This window comes from Neltuma alba, unplaced genomic scaffold, assembly GCF_004799145.2.
Source record: "Neltuma alba isolate B1F8T4 unplaced genomic scaffold, ASM479914v2 tig00004043_pilon, whole genome shotgun sequence".
Lineage (NCBI taxonomy): Eukaryota > Viridiplantae > Streptophyta > Magnoliopsida > Fabales > Fabaceae > Neltuma > Neltuma alba.
This window is the reverse complement of record NW_021633540.1, coordinates 23,154-42,482: the sequence shown is the minus strand read 5'-3', so window position 1 is coordinate 42,482 and position 19,329 is coordinate 23,154. Positions and strand designations below refer to the sequence as shown.

General features: G+C 37.7%; 2 protein-coding genes across 5 annotated transcripts; both read left to right on the top strand.

The window, feature by feature from the left end:
• Positions 1-377: 377 nt before the first annotated feature.
• Positions 378-5,606, top strand: LOC114743534 (isoamylase 2, chloroplastic-like). Of its 4 annotated transcripts, XM_028931742.1 has the most exons (4): positions 378-790; positions 1,129-1,345; positions 2,100-2,226; positions 2,697-5,606. In XM_028931742.1, exon 4 carries the CDS (start codon positions 2,850-2,852, stop codon positions 5,496-5,498), a length of 2,649 nt encoding a protein of 882 aa, XP_028787575.1. In that variant the 5' UTR covers positions 378-790; positions 1,129-1,345; positions 2,100-2,226; positions 2,697-2,849; the 3' UTR covers positions 5,499-5,606. The 4 variants fall into 4 exon arrangements, with proteins under 4 accessions (XP_028787575.1, XP_028787576.1, XP_028787574.1 ...); XM_028931743.1 differs by lacking the exon at positions 1,129-1,345 and having other exon boundaries at positions 378-730; XM_028931741.1 differs by lacking the exon at positions 1,129-1,345.
• An 8,694-nt stretch (positions 5,607-14,300) lies between these two features.
• LOC114743540 (expansin-B3-like) lies at positions 14,301-17,102 on the top strand. The gene is made up of 4 exons (XM_028931750.1): positions 14,301-14,604; positions 14,756-15,056; positions 15,511-15,640; positions 16,461-17,102. The coding sequence occupies exons 1-4, from the start codon at positions 14,424-14,426 to the stop codon at positions 16,653-16,655; spliced, it is 807 nt and encodes a 268-aa protein (XP_028787583.1). The 5' UTR covers positions 14,301-14,423; the 3' UTR covers positions 16,656-17,102.
• Positions 17,103-19,329: the final 2,227 nt, after the last annotated feature.

Here is a 19,329-nt window from a genome sequence, read left to right as displayed (position 1 = left end):
AAACCGTGATATCACTAGAGTTTTGTGTGCGAGGGAAAATGATAGAGATGAGGAGGGTGTGGGGTCGTTGTCTAGCTATGGGATTGGAGGGCACTTGCCTTGTTGGAGATGAGGACATTAATGGTGGGCCTACCATTGCCAGCTGCACACTGTGGAAAGCTACACGGTATCTTTAGCTTTTAGCAGAGAAGCCGTCAATTTATTTTGATGGGTTACATTTTGGCATTAATATCTGATAATGCTTACCTTTCGGAGAGAGACGTTGGCGTCACCAGAAGCGATCTCTGTACCTTAACATACTTTACAATTTCGAGATGATTCCGTTTTCTTATCTTTGTCTGGCTCCTCATGATTTATTCTTTGTTTTTGCCATTCGTCCGTTCTTTGTTTAGTATGGTTTGGTTTGGGCGGACCAGCAGATGATCCAATAAACTTTAGGTTGGGTTTTGCAACAGCAGCTATATAAAGCTGTTCCTGCCTTTCTAGGTTAACCCGAATAAATTTGAAGAAAAGCACGCATTTTAATTTCTGATTATCAAGTGATTGGGAAAATAATTCTGATTAATTTCTGAACCCTACTCCGCTCCACTCGCGCTGTCCGCCTCGCTTGCTGCCTCACTCGTGACTCATCCTCATTCCTCTGGCACCCTCATTCGCGTTGGCCGTCGCCGCTCGTGCTGCTGGGCTTCTCGTTGTCGCCATCGTCGTTTTCCTCAACACCTCACCACAGGTGTGTCTCTCGTTCTTACTCTCGCCGGCGTGAAGCTCTGTTCTTCATTTCTTTTGGAAGGTCACTTCGTTCTCCTCCTTCTCTTCTCCTTCGCCATTTCTCCCCCTCTCTCTATCACCATTTCCGTCGCATTTGTATTGTTTCACCTCGCCTCTCACTCTCTTCTCGATCTAACTGCTTCTCTCTTGGGCTACAATTTGTTCTTTGCCTTTCCTTCAATTGTGTAAATTTGTGCTGAATGATGAATATGGGCCAATTCAATTGCTCATCTTGGACGGTGGGGTATCATATAAAGATTGTAGTTTCGATTGCTCAACTAAAATTCACTGCAAATTTCCTCTTGGCTATGCTTGATGCTTGGAGTTTGTATGTATTGATTGTGATTTGATTTGATACAGCATATCTGGCGTGAAGCAAACAAATGTGCAAACTTCTTTGCAGCTATGCCCTCACCGTGCCTGTCGGTTTTCATATACTCCTCGACGACACACTCGACCTTCTCCGGCGAGTTAAATCATTTTGCATTTAATAACTATGAGGGGATCGCTACTCGGAAACTGTGCTGTTTAGGGTGTAGTGGTCTAATGGATCATTTTTCACGAGCCTTGTGTATTGGTAATTGCTAAATCAAACTAACCAACAAAACCCTCTACATATCTCGATTTTGACGGCCTCTCTTACGCTTAGTTTTGATCTCTCGCACTCTTTTCTCCCTTTTCGTTGCCATCAACTTCGCAATCGCAATTACGTTGTCTTTCAGCTGCCTCTTATCAAGGCAATTTCGGCCAAATCCTATTAAAATTTTTATCAATATATTACGCCATAAAAGGATTTTTTCTCTCACATAAATGACACACTCAATTTGCAGTTGCATGATCCCTATATTCCCTTATTTATTAAATTTTTTTTAAAAAAATGTTCGGGTCCACCCCGCTGAAAGGGGGTTAAATTTTATATTCATATATTATTTATGAAAAAAAAAAAATTATCCCCAAGCAAAAAAAAAAAAAAAACTCTTTAAAAATAATATATGAATATTTGAAGTGTGGGATTTGGCGATGCCATAACCGCAAGCGAAGGATTTTAAGATAAAAGAAAGCGAAGTGCTATAGAATATCATGCTCGTGCACTCTTCCCAGAAAACGAAGGAGAATGAATCCTGTGACAACCTTCGCTAACCCCTCAAAAATACTTCTTTTCAACCTACATTTTCTCTAATTCTTCTTCTTCAATTGTTCCCCTCGTGAATTCCGTCTGGTCTAGCTCGAAAGAAAACTGCTTGTATGATGTTTCTTATTTATCGATAGAAATGAGGGAATCCCTGCTTACTATTTTTTTTTTTCCGATATTTTTTTCGCCGTCTTTGCAGGCAGGATCTGAAAAGACCAGCTGGACCCGATTCGGACTCATCACAGAGTGCTCGTTGCATGCGAGACCATAGCAAGCATTTAATGCTAAGCGACCCGCCCTTGCGGACATATAAATGCCCACAGACTGTAAGTTCCATTCACACGGTTGCTTATCATTATTTCTAATGTCAATGCTTTAAGCTACCCGTAAATATCATGAGGCCTTGATCATCGAATCGCTTAAGTTCGATTCTCTCTCTTTGGATATTGTTATTATTCATTTATATTCGTTGCTGTGTGGGGTTGCTGTTAAGTTTTAAGTTTTTTAGGAGGCAGTGTCTGAATCTAAGAAGACTATTTGTTAGAAATTGGCTATAATCAACATCAAGTTATCAGCTCTTTCTTCATTAATTATGTGCGGCATACTATTTGATTTTCTTCTGCCATTGTTGAATGGTATACTTTTTGCCACTCAACTTTCTTTTGTCAGGTGCTTTCTGTTATATTTTTATTGCTAAATTTAGAATAATGTTGGTTTTACGATCTTCATTTTCTATTAGATTGTAGCATTGATTTTGTACATGAATATGTGGTTGAATTCCTCTTGATTCTTGTAGGAAAAATGGGCTATCACGTGTCGCCCATGCAATGCTCTAATTCCTTTATCAAGAGCAAAATGCTTCTAAATCAATTAATTGAGGACCTCGCTCCCGGCTTTTGAAGTTATTTCCTGCTTGCTTGTTTGGGTTTATTGTTCTCTAGCACAAAAAATGGCAAATCTTCCTCTGTCATTTTCAGTTCAAGCATGCCTTCAGAAACCGAAGGTCATTGAAGCATCTCAGCTAAGTGAGTGTAAAGGTGGAAGTAGATTGTCTAGATTTGAGAAGTCAGATACAGAGAGAAAGTTAGTTTGTAGAGCCCCACAAAGTATAGTTAGTCCTTTTTACCAGAATTTCACTACAAAATTGTGTGCTACACCCCGAGTATCCATTGAGGGAAGTAAAAACCAAGTCACTACGTTTAGTGAAGCTGAAGATTTAAGAAGAGCATTGAGTTATTTGTTTAGGACAGAAAATGGTGGTCTGGTTAAAGTTCATGTTATCAAGAAAAATGTCAAATATTCTGTGCATGTTGAGGTCTCTTCCTTAGAAGTACATGGTGAAGGACTGGTATTGTGTTGGGGTGTGTACAGAGCCAATTCATCACGTTTTGAGGTTCCAGATTTTAAAAGTTCAGCTACGGATACAAAAACAGGGATGAATCTGAGCCCATTCCAACAGTCATTGTCAGGCAACTTTAAAATTGAGTTGGAATTTGATGCAAAACAAGTTCCCTTTTATTTCTCATTTATCCTAAGATCATCATTCAATACTGAGTCAAGTGCATCTGATGTTAGAAGTCATAGAAAAACAAATTTCTGTGTACCAGTCGGTTCTCTTCCAGGGCACCCAGCTCCTCTGGGTCTCTCTTTTTCTCCTGATGGTTCTATGAATTTTGCTATTTTCTCAAGGCAAGCAGAAGGCATGGTTTTATGCTTGTATGATGATACCAATCTTGAGAAACCTGCCTTACGGCTTGATCTAGATCATTATGTCAATCGATCCGGAGACATATGGCATATTGCATTTGAAAGTGCTTGGACATTTGTGAGCTATGGTTATCATCGCAAAGGGGCTCTTGTTGAGCAAAACAAGGATGATAATTTTAATAAGCATGTTCTTCTAGATCCATATGCAAAAGTTATTGGGAATTCTTTTCCTAATGGTTATGAATCGGGTTTAACTACAAAGTTTCTTGGAAGGTTGTGCAAGGAACCTGATTTTGATTGGGGTGATGATTTTCATCCAAATTTACCATTTGAAAAACTAGTGGTCTATAGATTGAATGTTGAGCTCTTTACTCAGCATAAATCTAGCCAACTGCCTACTGGTCTAGCTGGGACCTTTGCTGCTTTGGCCGAGAAGGTGCAGCATTTTAAGGACCTTGGCGTTAATGCAGTTCTTTTGGAGCCAATCCTCTCGTTCGATGAACAAAAAGGACCGTATTTTCCTTGTCACTTCTTTTCCCCAATGCATATTTTTGGACCGTCTGGTGGTCCCATATCTACAATCAACTCTATGAAAGAGATGGTGAAATATTTGCATGCTAATGGGATTGAAGTTCTTATGGAAGTTGCTGTGACCCGTACTGCTGACGTGGGAGCACTGCAAGGAATTGATGACGTGTCCTACTATTATGCAAATGGAGTTGGTGATTCGAAGACTCAAAGTTCCCTGAACTGTAACTATCCTGTAGTGCAACAATTGATTTTGGATAGTCTTCGGCATTGGGTTACTGAATTTCACATCGATGGCTTCAGTTTCATAAATGCCTCACATCTGTTAAGGGGGTTTCATGGAGAACACTTGTCTCGACCTCCATTGGTTGAAGCAATTGCTTTTGATCCATTACTATCCAAGACCAAGATCATCGCAGATTGCTGGGATCCATATGACATGGTTGTTAGGCAAACTCGTTTTCCTCATTGGATGAGATGGGCAGAAATGAATGCTAATTTCTGTAATGGTGTGAGGAATTTTTTGAGAGGTGAAAGTCTTATAAGCGACCTTGCAACTAGACTTTGTGGGAGTGGGGACTTGTTTTCTGACCGACGAGGCCCTGCATTTTCTTTTAATTACGTCTCCAGGAACTTTGGACTTTCCCTTGTCGATTTGGTCAGCTTCAGCAGGGAGGAACTAGCTTCAGAATTAAGTTGGAATTGTGGAGAAGAAGGGCCTACTAATGATAAGTATGTCCTTGAAAGAAGGCTTAAGCAAATCCGTAATTTCCTTTTCATATTGTTTGTGTCATTAGGAGTGCCTGTTCTGAACATGGGAGACGAATGTGGTCTGTCTTGTGGGGGTTCTCCTGCATATGGAGACAGAAAGCCTTTAGATTGGAGTGCTTTGAATTCAGGTTTTGGTAAGCAAATCTCGGAATTCATTTTGTTTCTGACTAGACTTAGAAAAAGGCGAAGCGATATTTTCCAGAGACGAAGCTTCTGGAAGGAAGAAAACATACAATGGCGGGGAAGTGATCTAGCTCCACCAAAATGGAAGGACCCATCCTGCAAGTTTTTGGCCCTGACTTTGAGGGTTGAAAGAGGCTCGCTCCTAGTGAGCTCTGAAACTTCTAATTTACCGGCAGGTGATATATTTGTTGCTTTCAACGCAGCTGATCAATCAGAAACTGTGGTTTTGTCCCCACCGCCAGAGGGGATGTCATGGTGTCGTCTAGTTGATACATCTCTTCCATTTCCTGGGTTTTTCTCATTTAACGGCGAACCTGTTCCTGTCCCTGAGCAGCCCTCCGAGCTGTTTGCTTACGAAGTGAAGTCTCACAGCTGTATTTTGCTTGAGGCAACCTATCTCGATAGCTAAAAATTGTTTTGTTGATTAATAAGTTAATGTTATGACTCCTTTGTAAATAGTCAATAATTTTTTTAATGGTGATTTCCCTGCATTCAAGTGATAACTCATTGTCCTGTCTCCTGGCTCCTCAATGACTATAAATAATAATTAGACCCTGACTCTCGGTGCAATGTATGGGATCCGAGACTGAAAATCAATATTCCGCATATTTTTATTTAAAAACATAAAGAAGAATTTTATGCAGAATATCACGTTTTTCATTTAATTTTTCACTCCAACATCACTCTGTCAAAGCAATATTAAAAAAAAGCTCAATGCATAATAAATATCTAATTTGAGAGGATTATGGATACGCACGTAGAATTAGTAAACAGGCCAACTTGACCTGAATGGGCTAAGCTCATAGATGATTCAGCCTATAAGCCCTGTTTAATTGGCTAAGCAAGTATGCCTCCTATGCTAATACAACTACAAGTATGCATTTATTTTTATTGAAAAAAGGGAGATAATCAAATTAATAGCCTGGCTTACAAACGTGCTGAAACGATTCAAAGATTAAAAAAAAAAAAAAGCAAAATGTGAAAAGACCGCCCAATGAACGAGTAGACATTGAATGAGAATAATTGTAGCCTTTGAGTACAAATGATACCAAGCAACTTTTTGTTTTTTTGAAATGTGAGGTTGTGAGTTTAAACTCTTCAGCCAAAGGTATAATTTGTGCATGAATTATATACTACAAACAAAAAAAAAAAAAAAAAAAGACAAGCAATGAGAATAAAGCAGGCATAAGTATGGATGATGAATGGATCAAGGGATTGATAAGAGTGAAGCAGACCAAGAATGGATGAATCGGTTAATGTTAGGACTTGGGCCAGAGGGTGGAACAGAGCCTTTGGGAAGCATGGCTGCGAGATTGCTTCTGGGTTGATGACCCTCAACCCGCCTTCCTTCTGTCATTGAACATTCCATTATTGCGCAAATAACACTCATCAGAAATACCAACCACTATATCATTCTTGTGCTTTCCTCTGAATTATAATGCCACTTCCCCATTTTGATTGTTGCTTTTCGTCTCCGACCAATCCTTCATTGGTTATATATATATAGATGACCAGAGGAGCTTCACACATGCTTGCCGGCTTTCTTAACTGGGATCTTCGGATTTCGTCATTCTCTTCAATTGGCCAGCAGATTATCTCTTCGAATCAAGATTCAAGTCAACATATACTGTTTTTTTACAGCTGTTCACGTTTTTATCTGCCGGCTGACCCCCCCCCCCAAATTCTTTCATTTTCCACTCACTGATTTTTTTTTTTTTACTTGATTTTGCTTAAGTTTTTAGTCTCCCTGGGTCCGGATAGAGGCGGACTGCGTGTGCCAATTTGGGATCTACTAAAGATGCATTTGTTACACAAGAAGAATTTTTAAGGGAAATGAAAATGTATAAGCCTTCAATGGAAGAAAATGGAATACTGCTATGCTTTTTCTTTGGCCAAATTATGCTTGCTTAGTAAGCATATTTGAATAATGGAATGGAGTAGAATGTTTAATATTTCAAAAGACCAAAAAATGAACTCATTAGTCTTTTTGTCAAAACTTGAAAGGAAACGAAACCCCCAAGTCTTCACCAAAGGGTAAGAAGGGTTCCATCAAAAGAGGACGAGGGGATTCCATTGGCCGTGGGAAGAGCAGCGAACGGAGTCTAATCCAAAGCGCCTTCGCCTTCAACAGCCTCAATTTTTTTTTTTAAAAAAAAACATACATCATTTAGTACATGATAAATTGAAATCAACTAAGAAAGGCTACCTAAGTTTAAATTCTACTCACATTTATAAATAATATAATCAAGTGTAAACATTACTTAAATATTATTGACATAGTAATAATAATATATTCATTACTCCTATGTGTTGCAATCCAGTAGTCAGATAAAAGGGATGGGAATAAATATAAACAAACTTGACCGAGGGTGTGTTTAGTTTTTTCCCGAAATCCTCTCACATACTCTAATCACTTTTAAAATCATGCTTTTGATTTCCAACCACTGAGTTCAAGTCTTATGTTTAAATATGGATTCAGATCTCCGGCGCTGGAGAACTTTATTCAATATGTCATTCACAACATGGATCCAGCATGAAATCAATGTTCTTAATCGTGTTTTCACTGTTTGCTCAGTTTAAGTTCCCCAGTTGTGTCCTCACACTAAAAGCAATATATGAAGGAAATTTCTGAAACAATCCAACATGAAAAAGAAAGGATAGCCAGAAATAAATTACATAAATAAATTCAACATAATCATTAAGATTGTTCAACTACTCGCTTTAAACGAAATTAAACACCACACAAGAACCCTATGATTGAACCAGAAAAAGGAAGGACGAAAACGCAGGCACTCAGAAAGGTGAAAGGTATATCACAAAACCTTTGAGGGAGGGGTGAGGATAAGAAGACAGTTTTTTACATGGAAACCAAAAGTATGATGAGAAAGCTAATGATACAAAAATGGAGAGGAGAGAGGCAAGCCACGGAGGACTCCAATCAACGTTTCATATGCTTGACTTTGTTCCATCCTTTCTTGCATGAATCGCCGACGATCTTCACTCCCTTCTGGAACAAGATCTTGAGGTCCTTGGCCCTCTCCTTCACCTGCTGCTCAAATCCGGCCATATCCTGATTCAGAAATAAGCTTTTTGCAGACGGAAACGAAACGACCGTTTGAAGTGAGCGTTGTCTGCAAATGAAAAGCTGAGAAGGTGCTAGAAGCAGAGAGAAATATGATCAGATATCAGAGATGGTGCGGTTAAGGGGAGTTGCCGAACCTTTTAAAAAGCCAAGAAGAGGCCTCGTGGGATCCAACGCACCATTAGACACGTGGCGCAGATCCAACGGTTGTCCCCTAAGAAAGTTAATCTCGGCCGTTGCTTCTTCACAACGTTGATTGCGGCCGAAGCATCGAGCCCACGTGGTAGATTTGGATTGGCTGAAAATGTATGGGGTCCATTGAACCTTCACAGGCTAATGGTCCCTAATCCTCGCTGCTGGCGGTGACAAGGACCCTTCGGTCTCCACAAAAACTAAACCACGTGCTGCCTCCGTAGTTGCCCTTTTTGTATTTATTATAATATTAACTACATTTTTATTTTAATAGTAATAAATTATAATTAATCACTATATGTTACTACATCCAGTGCTAAATATAAGGTGATGTATAATTTTTCAACATCATTAAATCAAACAGTTTAAAAACGTAAATCATAAGGAAAAAAATGAATGGTATTACAGATGATATTATTTATTATAAATTTATTGAGTATATTAAATTTTTTTGCACTTCACTAGGCACAACTTCCATCGCATTTAAAATCACTTAAAATAAGCTAAAGTGGGACGCTTTCTGAGTTTATCAGATTAATTGTGATGAAGAAGCCAGAACAGGAAGGCATGAAGATGAGTTGGCGAGGTTGATGTGAGAGTTATATAAAATGGGAAACATGATTAAAGGGAGTAGTCAAATGGAGGGGAACAGCTGGAACGGGCATAAAGAAGCAATTTGGAAATGCGAAGACGTTACCAGAAAGTAGGCACAATATTATTGTGGAAAATACGTCAAAGGTACAAAATTTAATGTGCGTTCGCATTCCCACCACAAAATCTTATAATTAGGATTAGAGGTAGAAATTAATAAATGGCCAAAGGAAGTAATAGTTTATTACAGTCACCCAATCTGATTGTTCAATTTACTACTGATTGATGTCAGTTTAAGAAAATCAAAGAAGACCAGGCACGAGGTAGATCTATAATCAGCCGTGCTTTTTAAAACCGGACTGATAATTAAACCTAAATTGGAGAACTGTATATAATCAACCGCATTTTAGTTCTCTTTCTTTCCTTCTTTAGAGGGAAACTGGTTAGGATGAAATGGAGCACCTCAATTCAATATAAAGACAGTTTTTGACAATATATTTGAGAATTCGTGCTTTTAATTACTAATTGAGGTGGGGGCAAGTCAATAATTCTCCGAGAGGCAGAGAGGGAGGATTTGCCCTGACCCAGTTTGGTGAGAAAAGGAAGCTGGGGACAAAATTTAAGCAGAGAAACAGTGATGATAATTGGGTAGGTACATGTCATATAATTATGTTTCCTTAAAGTCACCCATGGCTCGTGATAAAAGTATTTCCTCGTCTGTTTAAATTCAGCAAGGTTCCTTTTCTCAAATATGAGCTCGTATTTGTGATCGTCTCATAACTCGAAAATTGGCACATCCCTTCATTCTTTAACTATATGCAACTCAGCTCTCTTGCATATTACTGTTTTAATTTAATAAATTGAATACAGAACATGGTTCTAAACCTTTAATTAATTAAAAAAACTACTTAATCTATTCATCTTTTTTGACCAGCTACTTAATCTATTCATCTAGACAGGTAACTTCTTTAAGAAGATATTTTTCAATGGCATAATTAATGGTGAATTATGATAGGATGAATAAAAAGATATAAAACCTTTCACCCAAAAAAAAAAAAGAAAGAAAGATATAAAACCGGTGATAGTTGTGTCAAATCAGAAATGAGACAGATAGCTCAAACTTTACTAACAAAAAAAAAAAAAAAAGAAGGTAACATCAGAAGAGGAATTTCAATTGATTACACCAATATTTGAATTTAAACTGTCATCATCGGTTTGGCCCCCACATAAAAAAAAAAAAAACTGTTATTACCCTCCGGTAATTATTATAAGACCCAATTTGACTTTTTATTTGGTCTTAATTATAAGACCCAATCCATTTTCTCTCTTATATTTATGTATTTTTTCCAAGATAATCCTTCTAATAATAATAGTTTTAGCCAATATACTTAATTAGTAAGGATATTTTAGGAATAACAACACTTATTTTATAAATAAAATAAACTTAACTTACTTCCTTAATCTCCTCAAATAAGTCAATTGGGTCTTATAATTAAGACCGGAGGAGTATTAAACATCAAATAACTGCATTAAAAAAAAAAAAAACAACAACAAAGAGCGATGCCATCACACCACCGTGGCTTTGAAATGGAGCATCTTCTCTGGAAAAGCATGAGGACCAAGCTTGCAAACTGACAACACTGATACTTCTCTCAAACAGAAACGAGACATCGTGACCCTTTTCTAGAGCACAATGCAAGACCCTTCGTTCAGGTGAAACTGTGACGCATCTTTTAATCATAGTCTATTTGCTGATAACTGGTCTGGTTTGGAACACTGTCTTCCTCTGTCCATTCGATCCTTTCATATGTGCTTTGTGAAATGAGGGATTAAAAAGGTACACATATATTTGGAACAGGTCTGAACTCAATCATGAGGCTCACTGCCCTATCCATTAAACAAATATTGATCGGGAATCCATACTTCCATGACAAGCAATAAGTGTGGGGACAAATCTCACATTGTTGACGAAATAAGGCATTCAACGATACGAGTACCGGGCACAGGGAAATGCAAAGGAGAAAGAAGAAGAGTTTTTATCACTGGGTCCAATATTTTCGGCCCATAATGTGGGACCCAAATTTTCTATTTACTGGCGCATGGTTTGAAGCCCAAAAAGAAACAAGGAGGAGTAGTCAACTCTGGGCCCAAATTACTTTAAGGGTTGACTGAATTAGAGATTGATCTTCTGAATCTCACTCTTTTGAACACGAAGAAAGCGAAGCCATTGTGTTGACTGATCTTCCTGATAAAAATATGTTCATAAAAAGGGAAGAAACAAAGGTGGAGGCATTGGTGGAGTTCATATATTTTTGTTTGATTTCATGTTTTGCACTCCTTCATATGAATTTCATCAAGCGCCGATAATCAAGGAATATGATTATGCATATGGACACGAAGCCTCTAGGCTTTAGGTCTCCACCTGCAGGAATTCAGGTCCCTTTGCGCAGAACGAATGATTTTGGTGTTTAAAAACGTGGCACTGTTTGCTGCATAAAGTAAGTACATAAAGTTGCATTCAGTGAATATTCAATATAGTTAGAGGACTTGTATTAATTAATTGGAGTATTGATGAGCATGATGGGAAAGTTGCACTGTGATTCTGCCTTAAATTTCTCTACTTCAAAGCCCCCAAAATCTGCACGCACTATGCCTTTGGATTTTATAATTTAGAGGTGTGCAGCCCAAGAACATTCAAGTATCTCAAGCAGGTTTCTTGTCGGCAATTTGTCTGGGGTTTTTGCGTATTGTTTGCTGATAATAAACTTTAGTTGGATCCCTTACCAGTTACCAGAGAGTGCGTGTGTTCGTGTATAAGACAAACTTAGAAATAGAAATTATAACTGTAGTGTCGATTTTTTGGCTAAAAAGATTCCAGAATAGATGACCTCGGATCTATCACAATTCACAAGTTCGCAAATCGCATCGCCAAGAGGCGGGATCTGTGGTAGGCGAAAAACTGTCTTTTATGATAAATTAATAAACAATGTCCTGTGCCTATTGCCCCATCAGTCAGTGCAGGAGATTGATGTGAATATCAGAGTGAGCAATGTAAAAACTAACGAAGAAGGACATTAATGATGAAAACCAGAAAATTAAGAATTTATTGAAGTGGGATTATTAAGAAGACAATTAAGTTGGTGAATGGGCATGTGGTCGCAGTATGATCAATGAAGGAGGAGTAGGTTGATTTTATTATGGGAGAAGCAGATTCCGGTGGGCTTGGCCTATGAATATCAGTTTGTCGTCTCTACATAAAGAATCCTCCACTCTACGTGGTGGCTTAGCCATGTGATAACACCTGAACACCTACATGGATCCCTATCACGTGCCTCCCCCTCCATAATCATAATCACTGTCTATCATCTTCATAACCACAAAGCCTCCAGACATCTTCCAACCTTGTTGTGTTTTTAAACTGCATATTTTGAGTGTGAACTTTATTTGGTACCCCAGTGGCTTAGCCTCCAGGCGAAGAATTCCATGGGTTAAGAGATGAAGGTGCATAGAACTTATTCCTAGCATAGAAAGTTGTCTTGGTGCTATCTCACTCCAGTCCTGAGTGTAAGTTGTGAGAAAGTTTTGGCCCCAAATGCAACTCACTTTTAGTTTATTTGATACTTGTTTTATAATTTTATCATTATTTAATTGTTATTGGAAACTGGAAAGAGAGAAGAAAATGAGAGACATGAGGATGATTTGCAAATATAGAGAGAAAATTTGGACAAGGATAAAATTAAAAAATCTTGATAATTTAATGTATTTTTTAACTTATAAAAATGTGCTATAAATGACTTATATTGAGAATCAGAGTTGTAATCATTAGTTAATTTATTGAATAATTGTCACACATTTTAAAAAACATGATATTATTAATACGCTTTCTAATTTTTTTTGTAAGATATAAATAATCATCTTATATAAATGAAAAATTAATATAGTGAAAATAACTAACAAAGTAAAAGATAAAAATAAAAAATAATACTAAAAAATTTTAAGTTGGCATAGCAATTAAGTCAACACAATCCAGTCCCCTTTCACATTGTCAAGGGAGGGAGAACCCCAATCAAGTCCTCCAGTAAAAAGGCCGCGGAGCCCGCCACACATGGCAGGTTTGGGTTGGTCAGGAATATTTAATTCATTTGCGTTGGAATATTCATTTTTAATACTTTCCCGATCCTTAATATGAAATCTAATTGTTAAGTTGATTTTGGTTCTAGATATAAGACCTATTTATATATTTATCATTTTTTCTTAAATTATTTTTGTGGATACTTCCTCAATCATAATCAAGTAGAAAATGAAGAAAATATATTAAGATTTAAGAAAGATGATTATGGTGTTTTAAAAAAATATATATTCTGTTTTTTATAATTAACTAATTTTCTTAATTTAATCAAATTAGGTAAATAGTTCTTATATTAAAAATTAAAAGAGTAAAAGAAATAAAAATTTTGAGCCGAATCACCATCTGAACTTGGATAAAAACTGCATTTTGTTGGACAAATTACGTTCTCTGTTTTGGTCTGCCTCTATTTGGGTTAAACAGACTTGGTCTGCCTCTTACTGCTAACACACCAGGCCTTAGAAATTCAATGGAAGCATGGTAAAAAACTCATATGACATTAATGGAACAACAATATACTATCTCATGTATAAGACTTTGTTTAATTTTTAGTTTGATTCTAAATATAAGATCTAAATTCACTTTACCTCTTATATTTATTTATTTTTTTCTTAAGATAGTATTTATAATAATGATAGTTCTAGTTAATAAATTTGATTAGTAAGGATATTTTAGAAAAGATAACACCTACTTATTACAAATAATTAATTTAACTTATTTTTTTAATTTACTTAAATTAGTTAATTATTTTTTATATTAAAGACCAGAGGTAGTATATTAGAATATTAGCACTGCACACAAGAAATTAAATATTTTTTGCATGTAATGTTTATTATATGTTTATCATTATAAATAATAATTTTTTTATTAATTAAACCACATTAATCATGTTCATTCATATATTTTATTATTCAGCTTCTCTTTTTACTCTTTCATCATAGCAAAAATAAATGACGTTATTTTGGTTGCGCCCAACAAGAAGGAATGGTAGGAATGGAATGATGACTCATCTCCTTCCAAATCAAATAATTACCCTCACATGAAAATCCAGGCCTCAATCGAGGGTGGGGCTCAGGTCAGTGGCAGCACCAGTAAATAAGTACACAACCAATGACTAATGAAGTCACAGAAATAATTATATAATGTGACCCCTCCTTCCTTTGTATCTATAAATATAAATAAAACACCAAAACCCCTCCATAACGGCCCCTACCCTTCAGTCTCTCTGCCGCCATCAAACTGTCGGCAACGCTCCACCCGCCTCCCAACTGTTTTCCCGTCTTCGGCCCTCGGGGGAGCTCAGTTTAGGCCTTTCAGCTGTGGCACCTCCACGTTATTACGCAATGTACCACCGCCGAAGCTCCTCCGTACAGTTTTTATGCTGCTTCTTTTACTTGGCGTTGAAAGCTTCCCTAGTATGCTCGCAGGAACAGCTCCAGCACCACCGCATCCCACTCCCCGACCTACATTGGTACCCGGGTACCGCCACCTGGTACGGCGACCCCGAAGGCGACGGTAGTACCGGTAAATCCCTTACCCCTCAACCACATTATAGTTAATTTCAAGACACTACGTTTTAGATCATGCTGCTTTAGCTGTATAGCCGGATTTCGTTGATTTTTCATGAGTATATTATGCTTAGAAGTTTTCACTGAGTGAATGAGTTTGTGTGAAGGCGGGGCATGTGGCTACGGTAACTTAGTGGACGTGAAGCCATTGAGAGCAAGGGTAGGGGCAGTGGGGCCGGTACTGTTCAAGAATGGCGAAGGGTGTGGAGCGTGCTATAAAGTGAAGTGCTTGGACGAGAGCATGTGCTCGAGGCGAGCCGTGACGGTGATAATAACGGACGAATGTCCGGGCTGTCCCTCCGACCAAACGCACTTCGACCTCAGTGGTGCTGCCTTTGGGCGTATGGCTATTGCCGGCGAACATGGTCAACTCAGGGACAAGGGTCAAATCCCCGTCATTTACCGACGGTATGTATATTATGCTCTGCTCTGCAGCGCAGACTCTTGACTTTTTTCCCCTAGGTAGAACCGTAATTATTGACAAGTGTCGGTGTCTCTTTTGTCTTTTGACTCGTCTGGTTCCTCTGACCTCAAGGTAATTTGCCTCGGGGGAATTCGTCATATATGAGCATGCCATTGAAATTTCTTTTCCTTCTTTGAGGAATCAAAACTGCAAAAGATCCATTATTAAAAAGGATAGACAGGACTTTTTGACTACTTCATTTATTTTTAATCTCTTTATTGGGATAGTTTTCTTGAAAAGGAAAAAGTCGATCTCTAGTTTCATTACCCTGCTTCCTTGTGTTTGTCACCGCTGAGCACTATATGTTAAATTCATATTGTGACATTTTCAATTTCAAATTTGTAAGAGTGAAAGAAAAGTCTAAATGAATCCTGTCCTTTTGGGATTGTATGCTTGCAGAACACCGTGTAAATATCGAGGGAGAAATATTGCCTTCCAAGTGAATGAAGGTTCTACGCCCTTTTGGCTTTCACTTTTGGTGGAATTTGAAGATGGAGAAGGAGATATAAGCTCTATGCATATTCAAGAAGTAAGCATCTTTCCTCTAATTTCAATAATTATCTGTCTAAGTTTTGCCCCTTATAGTTTTTCATTTACTATCCTATAAAATTATGCACAAGAAACAAAGAGGTTGAAAAGGATAGGAAAGTGTAACAACCCATAAATTCCTGGAGTCTAAGAATCAGATGCCGTTATAACATGTAACTTCTCGCCTTATTTAATTGAACTGCGACACACACACACACACACACACTGCATATTGGGAACTCTGCTTCTCGATAACTCTTGCGGATTTGACCAAAAAGTACTGCTTAAACGTGCACTAAAGCATTATGGATGGGGGAAAAGGCACCTAAGCGTTATGGACATCTACGTATTCTAATGATTAATTAAAACTTAAAAAGGCGATAGCAGGGAGCACTTTTGTGTTTTTAAAAAAATTAACTATAGCAGAGAGCATTTTATTAATTCATGCTGGGGATAGACAAATCCAAATACTGCGGATGTGTCTCCTTAGATCACGTGCAAACTTACCCTGCGACTCAATCCTTCAGTAAAGGAGAACCGCTTAGTAAAAATTGAGATTATGAGGTAATTGTCCTGCTTTTGGCCAAAAAAACAGAGAGGAAATTGTCCTGCTGCTTTTTTCCTGTAGAGCATGTGATCAGGGATCTGTACTGAAAATTCTCGTCCCCAGTTTATATAATCCCTATATTATATGGGTCCTGGATATTGCATAAATACTTCTAACCAAAGCCCCGATCTTGTTATACCTGCAAATTATACAAATCAAGCGATGGGAGTGACTAAATTTCTATTTTGGTGGTTTGTGATTTTGGGAATGACAGGCAGGTTCTGTAGAGTGGCTAGAGATGAATCATCTGTGGGGTGCAAATTGGTGCATCATTGGTGGGCCTTTGAGGGGACCATTTTCTGTGAAACTTAGCACATCCACTGGGAGATCTCTGTCTGCTAGAGATGTCATTCCAAGCAGTTGGTCTCCAAAAGCTACTTACGCATCTCGTCTTAATTTCTACCCTTAGCAGTGTTATAAAGCAGAAGCAAGGACAAGTGCGAACCAAAGGGTTTCACAAGCAAGCAGGGAAATACCTTTTCCATAGTCATAGCTAGCCAAGTTCCATAATGCAAAGGCAGTCTTGTGGGCTTGAGCTTTCTTTCTTTGTTTGCCATTGTTGCTGTTATAGCTTTTCTTCCATTCGGTTTTTTAGTGAGAAAAGCAAGCGTTGGGGTGCGCAAGGGCATCCAATGTTTCTTCTTTTCTTATTTTTAAAAGCAATACTTGCTTTTATAGTGTGCAACTCTTGGTAGTAGATTCATGTAGCCCTCTCCTAAGTGGAGAGAGAGCTTTTAGTAGTAATTAGTAAGCACCCCTTTAGTCTTTACCTTGCGAGGCAAATGTATTGTGACTTGTGATGTGAGTTTGGGTTATTATTAAAATATATGACGTATCCTTCAATTTCATGGACTTACTTGCCTTGTCAATCGAATGATAAAACTAACATTGTGGGTCCCTGTGCCTTTGTTTGCTTTTGCATATCTTAAATCCCATTTGCAAGCTTAATTAATTCAGTTCAATCAAAGGAAAACTAGAGCCACCTAATCGGCCTATCCTGCCATTACTCAAGTTGGTGGATTATGACCAACTAAACAGAAAAAATGCAGAAAGCAATTAAAACTGTGATTGCCCTAGCATATAGATGATGTGGTTCTTCAGGTAACAGACCAATCGTCAATAGCAGCGAAGTTAGAACAAGAAGTGGGTGATTGGCAGCACTTAATAGGATGCCGTATATATTACTTGTACGAGCGTCGATAAACTTGTCGAGGGCTTTTTGACCAAAATACTATGCACAGTAAACAATATTACTCAGATGCTACAGAATCAAATTTATTTGCCTAAATACTACATCCAAACTCGTTCTTTGGAAGATGAAGTTTGGAAAAGTGAAGAACTCCTTCTTTGCAAGAACGAGTTCATCATTTTTTTTTAAATTTTCTTTTTCATGAAAATGGTGCTAGGCTACTCTTGTCACCTATTTAAATTTGTCGATAAACTTGTTGAGTTTTAAGAGGGGTGTGTTTGAGTGATCGATCCACGGATTGTAATGTGAGGTATACGATGGCCGTGGGGATTCAAGCTCAGAGCTTTTTGACCGTATCATCAAACACAAGGAAGCTCACACCAAAATAAATAAATAAATAAAATTAAAAGCACGTGAAAGCTATTTGATATAACTTAAAAAGTCCCAAGCCGCAATCAGGCTGGAGTGAACAGTGACGCGAGAAGTGAAGGATGAGAGGACTGTGACTTGAACCTGAGTGTTTCTGGTAGCTTTGCTAATGGCAGTTCGCTATATCCACATGGGAAATCATGGTGGGTTGATCCTTTCAGATATAGGGTATCTCTAATTGCCCCACCATTATCCATCTATCCATCTCTTTAGATACAGAGTATTTCTGGTAGCTTTGTTTTTCGTTGGTCAATTGACTCATGAAAAATCTTGCTACTCATGGAGAGAACAGTTAGCTTTTCCAGTTTTTCTGTCTTATATATGAAGAAAAACTAAAGAGTAAATAAGAATAATGGATATCTAATGTGTAAACGGCAGGTCAGTAAAGATGCGAATGCTCAATTATCACATTTACTGTACGGCAATATGTAGGTGCATTATAGAAGAGGCGAATCTTATAATATACTACATATATATTGAGTTTCCATTCCTGATTGTTGGCTACATTTACAAAAACACAACCAACTCGGCAGAGCATGTTTTGGCATGAAAGTCAGAAACCTGGTGGTTATGACTGTGATTAGCATTGCAATTTGTTTGCTACCAGACACAATAATTAAACATTGAGACTTTAGGAAGCTGAACAAGTTACGAAACCTCTAACTAATGATATTATAATAGTTACTGATTGGTTCAGTCAAACTGTAATTAATACAAGAGTGAAAAGGGAGAATTATGCCTAAGTAGTTTTAAATACATTTTTAGTTGTAAATTTGCATTGTGTGAGTGATAAAATTGAGAGTCTCCGTAATAATTAATTTATGAATTTCGTTGGTCGTTCATTATAATTCTCCAGAGAAAAAGACACAAGTAAATCTATTTTAACGAGACACAAAAGATGCTTATGTTAGTTCAGCCATATTTATTAAACCCAATTTTAAGGATAAGGTTTACTTAGCAAAAGAAATACTCCCTCCGTTCCTTATTATAAGAGACATTTGATGCTTATGGCATGTTCCCATATATAAGAGACACTTAAAAGTTGTCTCTATTTTTTTGTATTGATTTCCTATTTTATCCCTATTTATTTTGTCTCCAACTCATACTCTCTCTCCCTCCCACTTCTCTTTCTTTTAATAATTTAATTATTCTCTCTCATACTCTCTCCTTATTAATGGGGGTATTGTTAGAAAAAACATTATACTTTTTACACATTAATTATTCTCAACTAATTTTAACTATTTTTTTGATCAACGTAATTTGGTTATTTGTCTCTTATAATAAGGAACGAAGGGAGTAGTGTTATAATGGAATTTGATCATGGGTCCTACCACCACGGTGCGCATCTTGATGAGGCAATTAAAGGAGTGTAAACCCTACATGTCCGCGCGCGCGCGTGGTTCGCACCCGGCCTCGATGGAACAACACTGCGCACAAAGAGACATTTTTCTTCCCAAATTATTCA